General features: G+C 41.9%; 1 protein-coding gene across 7 annotated transcripts in view; it reads right to left on the bottom strand.

The window, feature by feature from the left end:
• LOC135902557 (inositol polyphosphate-4-phosphatase type I A-like) overlaps positions 1 to 12,951 on the bottom strand; it is a 64,460-nt gene that overhangs the window by 38,136 nt on the left and 13,373 nt on the right. For all 7 annotated transcript variants that reach the window (XM_065432696.2, XM_065432699.2, XM_065432701.2 and 4 more), the window contains exons 7-14: positions 12,377 to 12,495; positions 10,534 to 10,647; positions 9,567 to 9,646; positions 9,198 to 9,306; positions 8,452 to 8,651; positions 8,082 to 8,139; positions 2,453 to 2,663; positions 1,590 to 1,704 (exon numbers count right to left, since the gene is read on the bottom strand). In XM_065432696.2, coding sequence (XP_065288768.2) covers positions 1,590 to 1,704; positions 2,453 to 2,663; positions 8,082 to 8,139; positions 8,452 to 8,651; positions 9,198 to 9,306; positions 9,567 to 9,646; positions 10,534 to 10,647; positions 12,377 to 12,495 — 1,006 coding nt within the window. The remainder of the gene's footprint in view (positions 1 to 1,589; positions 1,705 to 2,452; positions 2,664 to 8,081; positions 8,140 to 8,451; positions 8,652 to 9,197; positions 9,307 to 9,566; positions 9,647 to 10,533; positions 10,648 to 12,376; positions 12,496 to 12,951) is intronic.

Raw genomic sequence — 12,951 nt, 5'->3', positions numbered from 1 at the left:
CAAACCTTCTCAAATATTAGAACGAAGCCAATATGAAGGCTGCAAACACCATATTCACGGGAGTTGATGGCAGTTTCCAATAAATCAAGAGAGAGTAGACAAGATCACATCATACAAAATACATTTTTTTTCATTGATACTTCAAACTACATCACTAGTGAAACTTACAATGATTATCTTCATTACTTTCACCATTTTACACTATAAGTAATTTTGTGCCACAGAAGACAAACTTAATGGGAAGCCTTGGTTCACTATACCTATAATAGGTACTCCTTACTCATCCCTTTCCATTGTGTAATCTGACACAATATGTAGACTACCATTTGAGAACAAAATTTGTCGCACACAGTATCTGCAACAAAGCCACCAAGCAAAAGTAAAACTCCTAACAGAGTACTAAAGGCAAACATCAAGCGAAATAAAGCAATGAATTAGAGTAAGAAATTTCGAAGCATCATTTTTACCAAGAATGGAGTGTGAGAATGAGGTTGAAGATTAATATGCAGAAGACAAAGATAATCATGAATATCCGGGCAAAGGAACAAGAGTTCAGGATCGCCAGTCAGCCTCTGGAGTCTGTGAAGGAGTATGTTTACCTAAGTCAATTGATCACAGGGAACCCTGACGATGAGGAGGAAATTCATAGAAGAATAAAAATGGGTTGGATCACATATGGCAGACATTGTCAGCTCCTGACTGGAAGCTTGCCATTATCATTGAAAAGGAAGGTGTACAATCAGTGCATTCTACCAGTGCTGACATATGGGGCAGAGACTTGGAGACTGACAAAGAAGCTTGAGAACAAATTAAGGACTGCGCAAAGAGCGATGGAATGAAGATTGCCACGCATAACGTTATGAGACAGAAAGAGAGCGGTTTGGATCAGAAAGCAAATAGGTATAGACGATATTCTAATTGACATCAAGACAAAAAAAGGGAGCTACGCAGGTCATGTAATCCACAGGTTAGATAACCGTTGGACCATTAGCGTTACAGAATGGGCACCAAGGGAAGGGAAACGCTGTCGAGGACGGCAAAAGATTAGGTGGAGCGATGAAGTTAGGATATTTGCGGGCGCTAGTTGGAATCGGTTGGCGTAGGACAGGGGTAATTGGAGATTGCAGGGAGAGGCCTTCGTCCTGCAGTGGACATAAAACAGGCTGATGCTGATGATGATGATGCGGAGGAGGAGGAGGAGGAGCTTTCATAAGTGAACAAGTGACATAGGTGCAGGACGGGATTGGTACCGTTACTGTGAAAATGCCATACCAGCTCCTGATAATATCTGTCTCATTAATAAATCAAAAGCACTAGTCAAACTCAGACAAGCCTAACGAGCATGCTGTATCCTTCTTTTTTTTTTCATCACTTCAATTAGGCACAGTTCAATAATGCACTTGCTTACCTTAAATTTTAAAGAAAACTCATCAGTAACTGACAAAAGCAGTCTTCTTAAAACAAACATCATTATTGCCATTGCAGTCTGCCTTCACACACATGCAACAGTCACTTCGTATACTGACAAAGGAATGATGATGCCAAGGGCACATTAAAGGCTTGTTAAAGAACACAAAAGCATAACTCACTGCAGCAAGGGGTAGGCGTTCTTGAGCTGATTGAGAAGTCTATGGAGGCCACCATGAGAGAACTTTTGGGCATACGCAGTGAATGCCCCCACTGTGACCACATCATAAACACATTCTGTAAAAGGCAAAACACATAATGGAAGAGTTTACACTAAGAAAAACTACACTTGCACTTAGAAAAACTCCAGACATTCTGAATCACATGCCTTCAAGAGTTTCTATGTTGATTTCAATTTACTCCGATACCTCAAGTTATTGGTCCCCCATTCCCCTTGCAGATGCAATTCCTCAGGAACAGAAAAGTGGGCAACGTCCTAGTAAAACCAGGAAACAGTTGCATGACAAGTGTAGAAAATTGGCATGAGTTCATTAGCACCGCATGCTTACTGCATGTCATTATCAAATGTAAATACTAACTCATTAAATTGTGTAGTTTAATGTCCCGAAACTGGCACAACAGGTTGAGTAAAGGTGCAGTGGAGGGCTCCAGATTAACTTTTGCTAGCTGAGGTTCTTGTGCACCTAAATTGAAGTGAACAAGCATTCATGCATTTCACCCCATCATAACATGGTGAATTAAAGCCGCACCCTTTTGTTCAACTAGAGAGCGCCACAGCCACGAAGTCACCATGGTAGGTACCTACTATTAGCAAACATACACTTTCACAAAAAACAATAAAAGGCTAAAATTGAAACAACAGCCGTGGATACTGCAAGATGATCCTTAAGCGCACCTTTGCTACGGAACTTTTTCATGGGCGGGCAATGTCTCAGGTTAATATGGTTATTGTTTGAGGGAAAAGCTTTGTAACAACTGGTTCATTTTTTAACATTCTAAGAAAATCCACAAAGATGGGACTCACTTTTGTGGCTAGTCGTGTTGTGAACCCAAAGCCTCTGCAGGTGCATGTTGACAGGGGCAAACTCAAGCGAGACCAGCCCTTTGGATACGGACGGTTTGAAGAAGGCCCCCCGCTGCTTGGCCAGGTTTTCCAGGGCCTCTGAATACGTGTTGATCCGCATCAGGTGCCTCTCTATGGCTAAAAGCTGCTTGGCTTGCCACTCCGGACTCAGCTGCAAGACAAGAGTAGACATAGCAAACATGCACCACTACTTTAAACATTTAAAGGGATCCTAAAGAGCAATGTTAAATCAACCTGAAATAGTAAAGTACTCTGAAGATTCTCTTTTTATTTATGGGCTGGAGAAGTGTTGATTACTAGCACAAAAAAATAAAGACCAATGTTTTCCTTTTTAGATCTAGCAGCGTACAAATCGCACTGCCATTACATTGGTGTTACATCATATATTTAAAATTATTTTCGAGTGTTTGGGTCATTTCTATGCGGAGGAAGTTCTAGTGAACTGGAGTGTTTGGTTCCTCTGGAATGCAATGTAGTGCTTTTCAATCGACACAATGTTAAATAACCTTGACCAGCTGCTGCCAAGATCCATGACATCATGAGCAGCTGGTGTAAGGACTTCAAGGCGGCAACACTTGTTTTTCCACTATGCACCTTCCCTGGCTTACCACCTCGCCACATGTGGTAAGACAAGACAAGACGTTTTCAGTGTCCTCAGAAGTGCAACTTATGAATCGAGCTTAACTTAGTAGTATAACACTTTAGTGTCCCTATAACTGCCAAGTTCTTTTCTGTAAACGTGCAAGAAATCTCTTAATATCTTTTTTATGCCAATTTATTTTTCGTGTAACATTCTCATTCAAGAAAGACATTAACTTTATGGTTTATCCCAGGTGTTCAATGAAATACTGAGTAAGGCGTCTCTACACTCATGGCATAATCTCTACATCTATGGCAGCAAAACAAATTTAAACTACAAAACCATGTGCTTGAGCGCCCCAAGCCAGCAGTTATCAGAGTAAAGATCTGACACAAATGGCTAGTAACCACAGAGAAAACAAAGGAAAAGTGTGCCATGAATGAGTAGGAATCGTCCTTGGTAATATTGGTATGCTTATTGGGAGGACAAGTACAGCTCGGGCTTAAAGGTTACAGAATAGATGTCCAACAAAAATATTACAGGGCTCCACATGTTACAGTGTGTAACGTGTGTTTGCAAGCATTGTACCACTAGGCTAAATGCTGGACACACTCTTGTGACATAAGAATTCCAAGACGCTCAGATAGTTATTAAACAGCAGTATTTCGAAATATACATTTAGTTATGCACCAAACACATTGCCCACTGCTAAGGAGTCTCAGCCACCATGACAATCCCTCACCGCATTCACCTCAGCGTCCTCGCGTCCATTTGGCCTCAAGATGCACAGCCCGATACACTACCCACTGCTCGGCTGCACGATGAGCTCTTACCACATCGGTTGCGCGGCAACATTGGTTGACGACATCAGCGTTGGTCACAATCTCCTTGGTTTGAGCCATTCAGACAATTGCATCCCACTGCTTCCAACACTGCTGCAGCATCCGCCTGTGGCCAGGTCGTAAATGTTTTCTGCTTCATTGTGCAGATTTCGCCTCTCTTCTGCGCGTGGTCATGCGCTGTTTCTACGGCGCCAACGAATGGGGCAACGTCAACGAGCCACTTTATCGCCATTCCCACTGTTGAGTTCTCTGCTCCAGCCATAACTGTTTGGAAGCTGCCGTTTCATCTCTTGGATCAGCCGGTACCATCGTCGACATAAGCACTCGCTGCTGATTTCAATGCCCGGCCGTCGTCTGTCCCCCTCAGTGGCCAGGAAAGAGTGGAAGCCATGGGACTGGTTGTGAATTTTTTCTGCTTCATTGTGCAGGACCAGGCGGTAGTGCATTGATAGCTATCCGGGATACCGTTGCTTCTAATGTTGTTATGGTTGACAGCAATTTAGAATTTATTAGTGCATGCATATTTACAGGGCATAAAAGGTTTATCTTCAGCGTATGTTACAGACTGCCAATGTCTTCTACCACATTTTGTCACAAATTACATGATGTCCTAAATAAGCTAACTGTGCAATTTCCTAAGTGCCCTTTATTTCTTTTTGCAGACATTAATTTACCTCCTATTATTGGGCTACTGACCCACCAAGCCTCGCGGCAAACTCGATGGAATGTTTGTCATTTTTAGATATCTGTCTGCATTTCAACCTTAGGCAACTTATCCTTCCACCTACACATTGCTCACCTCATTCTGCTAATGTACTAGATTTGCTGCTTACGGCAACTCCAGAACTCATTTCACCCCTAGTTTTTTTGCCTGGCCTAAGCGATCATCGCTTTATTGACTGCAGTATTCAGGCCCATACACATCACAAGAAGCAGGGCAAATCTATTAAAAATTATAAAAACGCGAATTTCTCTGCCATAAATAAGAAACTTGCAGAATTCATTACTGACTTCATGTCGAGCTTTCAGTCGCACCATTCAAGAAAATTTGTCTCTTTAAAAAAAAAGTTGCCTACTTGATCAATTTCTACATTCCTAAAAAATGCTTTGATTCTTCTTCCAAAGATCCTTGGTTTAACGCCCATCTGAAGTGCCTGTTAAACAAAAAGAAATGGATATTTCGCCGAGCGATGACGCCTAAACGATCGAGTAGCAATGACGCCTAAAGCGTACAAGTGCACGGATCGCGAGTACAAAAATGCCATTGTGCAGGCAAAAGACATGTTCCACAACTGTACCTTGCCCACTCTACTTAAAGATAACCCTGGGCAGCTTTGTAATGTAGTTCATGGCAGCAAATCCAACATGACTCACTTGCTCGATAGCAATGGTGATGCCGTTCCTAATGGTGACTGCCGCAATGTGCTAAACAATATTTGTGTTTCTTGCTTTTCTGGCATAACAGCCTTTTCTATGCCAACAATCGCTGATTCTGGTTTTTTTCCAATAGATTTCATCTCTGTAGCTTCAGCTGGGGTGTGCCGCCTGATCGAAAACTTTAAGTTGTCTAGCTCTGCAGGTAATGACAACATACATTCAAAGTTCTTAAAAATACAACAGTTTACTGTTCCATTATAAATACTGCACTCTACTCGCAGTCTCTACAGACTTCTACTTTGCCAGGTGACTGGAAGGTGGGTGAGGTGGTTCCACTTCACAAATCAGGTAACACCCATTCTCCCCTAAACTACATGCCAATATCTTTAACCAGTGTACCCTGTAAACTTCTTGAACACATCATTTATTCAAACTTGGTATCTTTCCTTGAATCAAATATGTTCTTTCTTCCTTGTCTGCATAGTTTCAGGAAGCACTTCTCTTGAGAAACGCAGTTACTCTCTTTTACTGACAACCTTTTTAGAGCTTTTGACAAAAATATGATAACCAATTGCATCTTTTTAGATCACGCTAAAGCCTTCGACACTGTATCACACAAACTTCTCCTCCTAAATATGAGCAAGCTAAATATAGATCTTGATATCCTAGACTGGATTCATTGATCTCTGACTAACGGCTTACAGTACATTCAAGCTAATGATTATGACTCTCCTACAGTTCTTGTTACTTCAGACGTACCAGAAGGATCGGTTTTGGGCCCATTACTGTTTCTCATTTACATTAATGACTTACCTGTCAGTATAAACTCTAGCATTAAGTTCTTTGCCTATGACTGTGTGCTTTATCGTGTAATTAATAACCCACAAGACGTTTCTATTTTGCAATCCAACATTGAAGCTATTTCTAACTGGTGCAACAAGTGCCTTATGAAGCTAAATACTTATATAAGCTCATGAGAGTAATGCATCACAATAAAGTTAATGACAACTTTACTTATACCCTTAATAACTCCACTTTACTGTTACTAGTTACAACTATCTTGGCATGCGTGTAACTCACAACCTCTCATGAAATATACATGTTGAACATGTGATTAACAATGCTAATAGCATGCTTGGATTTCTATGCCGAATTTTTTCATCCGTTCCCTCCGATTTCAAGATTAAATTTAGATTAAAACACTAGTTAGATCAAAATTAGAATATGCTCGCTCTATTTGAGACCTATCTAGCTCCTCATTAATCATCACCCTTGAACCCATTCAGAACCATGCTGCCCGATATGTGCTCACTAATTACTCTCGCTATAGCGGCGTTTCTTCAATGAAAGCTAAATTAGATCTATCGACACTTCGGTCACGCCACAAGTGCTTCTGCTTAAACCTCTATCACAAAATTTTTTACATTAACCCAACACTTAAAAACAATCTTTTCCTCCCTCCAGAATACATGTCCTCACGGATCGATCATAAGCTCAAGGTTAAAATTCCTTTATGTTACACTAACACTTGCAAAGCCTCTTTTTTGCTGCAAACAAGCAGTGACTGGAACCACCTTCCCGCTTCCGTCAATTCAATTGAAGACCCTGCTGCCTTTAAAGTTGCGATTAACAATTTATTGTTAGAACGCTCCTCTCTGTAATACCCTCAGGTCCTGAGAGTATGAAAATAAGTAAATAAATAAATAAATAAATAAACAAACAAACTTTCTTGAAGCATGAAGCAGCATTCCGAGCACTGTTCACATGTCGAGCCGAGTAGTGTCATCGTGGGATTCGAACTGATCAGCACCACTCCAATCCCCTGTCCCGTCTCCTCAATCCTCCTCCTTCTTTTGCAAGCTACACTAGTGCTACTCCAACATGCATTCTGCTACGGTGGCACTCTTACACAATGTGCCCTCATCATCCTCTCCACAACATCGAGGTAGGAAGAGCCTTTTCCAACATACCTGAATTGCAAAGCATTGCTGCCCCTCCAGCAGAATGCTTATGCATTGGAAATTGTTCCGAGTACTCTGTAAACATTTTCTCTCTGCTTCACTATTCACTACTATGTAGGGTCACATCATGCTGCTTTTCCATACAAGCTGACAGCACTGCACACTAATGTTGCAAATTACAGCTGAAGGCTGCACTGTGCAAACACCAAATTTTAAGTCCGAATGCAAAGGTCTAAGTACCTAACTTCTTAAATTGCACCAAGGATACGTGTCTTGACATCTACATATAGGGGCAACAACCACAGAAAGTACTTGTGTAGTATACGTGATGTACGTAATGTACTCCAGTTCTCAATAATTACTCTCTAGACACAAACACATCACAAAGTTTAAGATAGTTTGTGCTGCGAGCAAATAAACAATCAAGAAACACCTTAGTACAAATTTATTTGTATTACAGAATGCTTCTACAGGATGCTTTCTTACTACTGCAACATTGTAAAGACCCTTGCTTTTCCCAATTTAAGCAAACATCCACAGTAAATAAGAGCGGTGCACATAAGAAGCCCTGAATGCTGTGACGCTCAGTCATTAGGTATTTGTGTTTGGTGAAAGACGTGCACGATAGCTTGCCACCATCATAAAAAATCAGGCTGTTACAAGCAGGTTAAAGAAAAAAGATGTGCAAGCACAGGTCTTAAGAATACGAGTTCCTTGGCTTACTGAACACTTCTAAATCACTATCGTTGACCCCTAGACAAGCTGCAGAAATAACAGCGATCTTTGGTGAAGCCATTGCATGGACATACCTCTCTTAGATGAGTGACAGTGTCCATCAGCTGCTTTTCTTCATTTATCCACAGATTTCTGGTTTGATAAAGGGAGACAACAAAGAAAGTTGAACGACATAACATTGTGACTCAATGGTAAAATAAACTGAGTATAACTGGCAAGTCAAGAGAACGCATTTTTTGTTACAGCGCTGTGCTTAACTGAAATAAAGTTAGCCAAATAAGAACCCTCCTTGAAAGTATTAAGTAGGTTGGACAAAAAGGCATGCATCAAGTAGCTGCATTTACGCACAAGACCGACACGGCTTGCGCTAAACAATACCTCACTTGACCAATGTAAAGAAACTGGCAGTCTCCTTGATGAAAATTGCTGGTAGGCGGCACTCACAGGAGCAACTGTGGGAAGGAGAAGGACAGCTTGCTCTCGGCCATGATTTCATGCACTCGAAGTTCAGCTCCCAGGCCCGTGTGGAAACGATATGTCTTGGAGCTGAGGCCATCAAAAATAATCCGGAGCTGGGCGTGCAGCGGTGTGCAGGCGCGACGTGGAATGCACGCTGGCAAGGAGTATGTGCGCCGGCGATCAGCCTGCAAACACGAGGAGTCACGATTGCAGATGATGTGCTCCGACTGAAGCAAACGTACACATCAGGCACCAAGCGTAAATTTGAAAATTCTATGCAAGTGATCATCAGGCAGAGTTAGTGACAATTGGGAACGAGGTTAGTGGTTCGATTTCTGGCCACGACTACAGCCACATTTTGATAGGGGCGGAACGTTAAAATGTTTGGGTACCATGCTTCGGGTACACATTAAAGGACTCTACGTAGTAAATGTTTATCCAGATACCACTCACTGCAGCATCCCTCATAGCTTAATGTGCAGTTTCAGGACATTGAACCACACCATTTAATTCATTTGAACAACTTAAAACTCAGAGCCTTTCTAGCAAGTACACCACAAAAAAAATTACAAAGGGCTGCCCATGCTGCTCCTCATGAACACCTTTTAGAGTAAGCACTGCATATAAGGAACAGTCTTAATGATTGTTATCCCATCTGTTAGTATTTCTTCAGTAATTAAAGCTTCACTCCTTACAAACTACACGCACTCAATTGATATTTCTCATCTTACCGCAGGCCAAAAAAGGTCCTGTGCATCCTTTTTGCTTGTCACCATAATCTCAGGTTCAAGTTCCCTAGCAGTCACAGTCACAAAACCCACATTTTCATAGGACGGTGATCTGCAGATTAAAGAAGGTAAAAGAAGAAAAAAAGATCAGCAGAACCATTTTATGACAAACATGATGAACATTTCTTTAAGCAGAACTATTTCACATGTTTATCTTGACAGAAGTACAGTGAACATTTGGGACCGAACTAAAGAGATTAGGGCTTAAAGCAAAGTTTGTTTTAAAGAGGGATTTGTCCTGCTGTGAACACTTCTCAGTCAAATGTGCTGTTAAAGAACACTGACCAAATTTTTAAAAGAAGTTAGGCTTACATGAGGGCAAGACGGAGGAAGCAGCCAGGCATCTGGACTAGTGTGCCAAGAGCAAATGTGGCTTCACCTAGCAGAGTTTTCTGAAAAGCAGCAATGACAGGCACACAACATGCGTAAATAGGAAGCTCCCAAAATATCCCTGCATTGCGCCTTATATTCTCGTGTAAGGGCCATACTTCCTTTCTTTCATAAATTTGGGGCATTATTTCGAGGGTGCAAACCATGCAAGAGAAAAACTTGAGTAGATTTGTATTCGCTTTGAAAAGCTGATTTGCTTGACACCTGTGTGCGACAACCGTGGGAAGTCTTTATTTTAGCTTCATTTACAACCACTCCGAAACTACACACAGGGGAAGACCACAGTGTAGGTGGGATACCTTTAAGGCTGTAGTGTCAAAGCTAAACAAAAGGCTAGTACCTTCCCATTGCTTCTACACATTCCACAACACCACTGTCGAAGGAACCGGCACATCTAAGCACAGCACCCGAAAATTCAATACTCAGCCACTGAAAGCAATGAAGAACAATTATCAATCAATCAATCAATTACTTTTCCCTTTGCCAAAAGGAATTATGTGATTTTATGCCCAATAAAACCCAGCCAAGTGACATTAATGTTTCAGCCAAGGAAATAATTTTCAAATGGGAACAGTGCCTTGCCGACTTTTTAAATTCACAGTTAATGGGCAGACTTCTGTTAGCATTTTCTCACCACATTATAATGTTCACCAATTATATAAGCAATAAATTTGGCTAGAATTTCTCCTTTGGTCCATTCACTAAAAAAATAAATAGGGCTGTTGCCATTTCTGCCGCACAAAAGTCACCTTGACAGAGCAAGCAAGTTCCATAAGTTATCTCATTATCTTGCACATGTTAACTAAAAATTAATGAAAATACCTTCATTAGACAACTTGGCTTCAATGTGTCACTACAAAGATAAAGAAAATGAAAACTTGTCACTCACAGTGGACGTGACTCGCTCCCTGACATCATAAACACACAGCTTTACTTCAGTGGTTGCACATGCTTGCTTCTTTAGGAATCCCACAGTGGTCAGGAAACATGGGTTGCTGCTCCTCTGCACAGAGAAACAAGTACAGGGTGCTTTTCTAGGCAGCTTATTGCTGCCACTGTGTTCAGAGAAATTCATACACCTGGCTAGCTCTTTTCTTGACAAATTATTACAAGCCACATTTGGGGGAAGTTCTACTTAAGGGCATCGAAATTGACCCAAAAATTGTGCTTGCAGTTCTTGCATTTTCACATACACAAGAACCTCAGTTTCCACCTGTTTCATTCGTAAGGTTCCGAGACCCTTCATTTCCGTAAGATTTTATAAGTTTTGTCCCAATAAATATGCTTTGAAATGTTGTTTCCTTGATTTTCAATCAGTTCTCAATGCTCAACTAGCCTCAAACCATGCAAATTTTTAGGTCAGACCACACTTATGCTTGCCCGCATGCATTCACTCCTGGCTACTGCTGGCTACACGCCTTGACAGACATCGTTGAGTTATTGAGAGCACTTCAACATGCGCAAGCTGGGTGTGGCTACTATCTGCTAGTCAAGCTGGTGCAGGACAAAGCTGATCCACACCACTTCACATGGTGCAGATCAGCAGCTACCCAGAAGATCTACTTTGTTTATTTAAACAAGTTCTTGCCCGAGAAATCAAATATCCCCGGGACAAGGCACAGCCTGAACTCAACAAATCAAAGCTAGCCGTTATCCCATACATGCACGACGTTTCCCACAGGATCAAAAAGGCAGCCGGGAGTGCTAGGGTTTGTGTCGTCTTCTCGGCCCCCAACAAACTCGGCTCCTTATGCAGAAAAGTGAATGCCAGTCAACCCCATAATGGTGCCTGCAGTAAGAATCGCACGTTATGCCGTCTGCAGTGCGGCAAGGAAGTTGTCTATGAGATCACCACCATGTGTGGCAAAACGCATATCAGGCAGACCGGACGGTGCCTCAACGACCGGTTGCGAGAACGTGCATACTGTGTCAAAAACAAGAACGGGAGCAATCTCACCATTCACTGTGCCAATTGTAGGTACAAGCTGGTACTTCAACACACAAAGGTTCTGCGCCAATACTGAAACAGTCGAGCATGTGAAATCCTTGAAACCTTCATGATGAAGCGCAAAGCCCCATTATGCGTCAGCTCCCTTTCAATCGCCCTCACCAACAAGGAATACAGACGTCTACTTGACTAATCATCATGTTTTTGTCAGTTTTTACCGTCAGACCCATGCATGACTGGAATTTTAAACCCTCACCCCTTTGTTTCCCTCCCCATTCACCCCACCCTTTTCAAGCTATATGTTTGTGTACGCACAGCAAAGCAACCACTGGCAGTCATCGCCCCTCCGGTGCTTCTTCCGTCTGTCTGTGTTCGATGCTGTTTTTCTACCATGGAAGTAAGCTGTTGATGACTTTGCCAATAAACTGTCGTCTGTGATAAGTGAGAAGTTGACGAGGTGTGCTGTGGTCTAAGATAATGTCATGAGGCAAGGAGTCAGTGACGCCTGTACCGCAACTGGTGGAACGGGCTGTTGTAATGGCATAGTGGGTTGTATAGCCCGCGGTGACGGCAATCTACCTATTTTCGCCATTTGATATAGGGAATGGTATGAGAAGATTAATGGAGATGCAAAAAAAAAGGGTTGGTTGGTATGTCCAGAAGCTGCAGCAGACCAGCAATATATTATGTATATAGCTTGACCACTTGTGTTTCTATGCACCATAATATGATAAATGAAAATGTGAAAAATGCAGTCTAAAGTGCTGCTTCTTTTGAAACTTACTTCAACAACTTCTGTCTGAGAAAACTTGCTCCACAGTCCATGCCGAGGCCTTCCAGTAAGAACGACAACAAGTGGATTGGGGGCTTGGCCATCAGCGTCACAGCGCAAGTTGTCACATGCTGCATGTGGTATGAAAAAATAAGCGTTTCTCAAAGGTCCATTTAGTAATTCGTTCAATTCATTCGAGCTTTACCCATGGTGTAAGCACATTGACAAATGCCCTGAACCTTGAGATACAGCAGTGTAGCTGTAGCAGCGCAGCTATATGCAAACATATGAGCAAGAAAGCAAGAGGAGCAGGAAAGAAAAGGTAATAAAGAGATTAGGATCAACGAATAATGCAAATGAAGAATAAAACACACTTGTTGACATCATAAAGAAAATTTATAAAAGGAAGCTTTTATGGGCTAAAAGTGGCATTAAAAAGTTTGGGAGCAAAGTGGCAACCTGACACTTGCTATTGCTGTTCCAGTTCAAATGTGTGGAAGCATGTTAATTGGAAGAATATATGCTGCCACACATGTTGAGCCCATATTTGTGGAAAGTGGGCCTAAGCACAGGATTTACTGCAACTG

This window comes from Dermacentor albipictus, chromosome 3, assembly GCF_038994185.2.
Source record: "Dermacentor albipictus isolate Rhodes 1998 colony chromosome 3, USDA_Dalb.pri_finalv2, whole genome shotgun sequence".
NCBI lineage: Eukaryota > Metazoa > Arthropoda > Arachnida > Ixodida > Ixodidae > Dermacentor > Dermacentor albipictus.
Note: the sequence above shows the minus strand (reverse complement) of the source record. Positions and strands in the feature narration are given on the sequence as shown.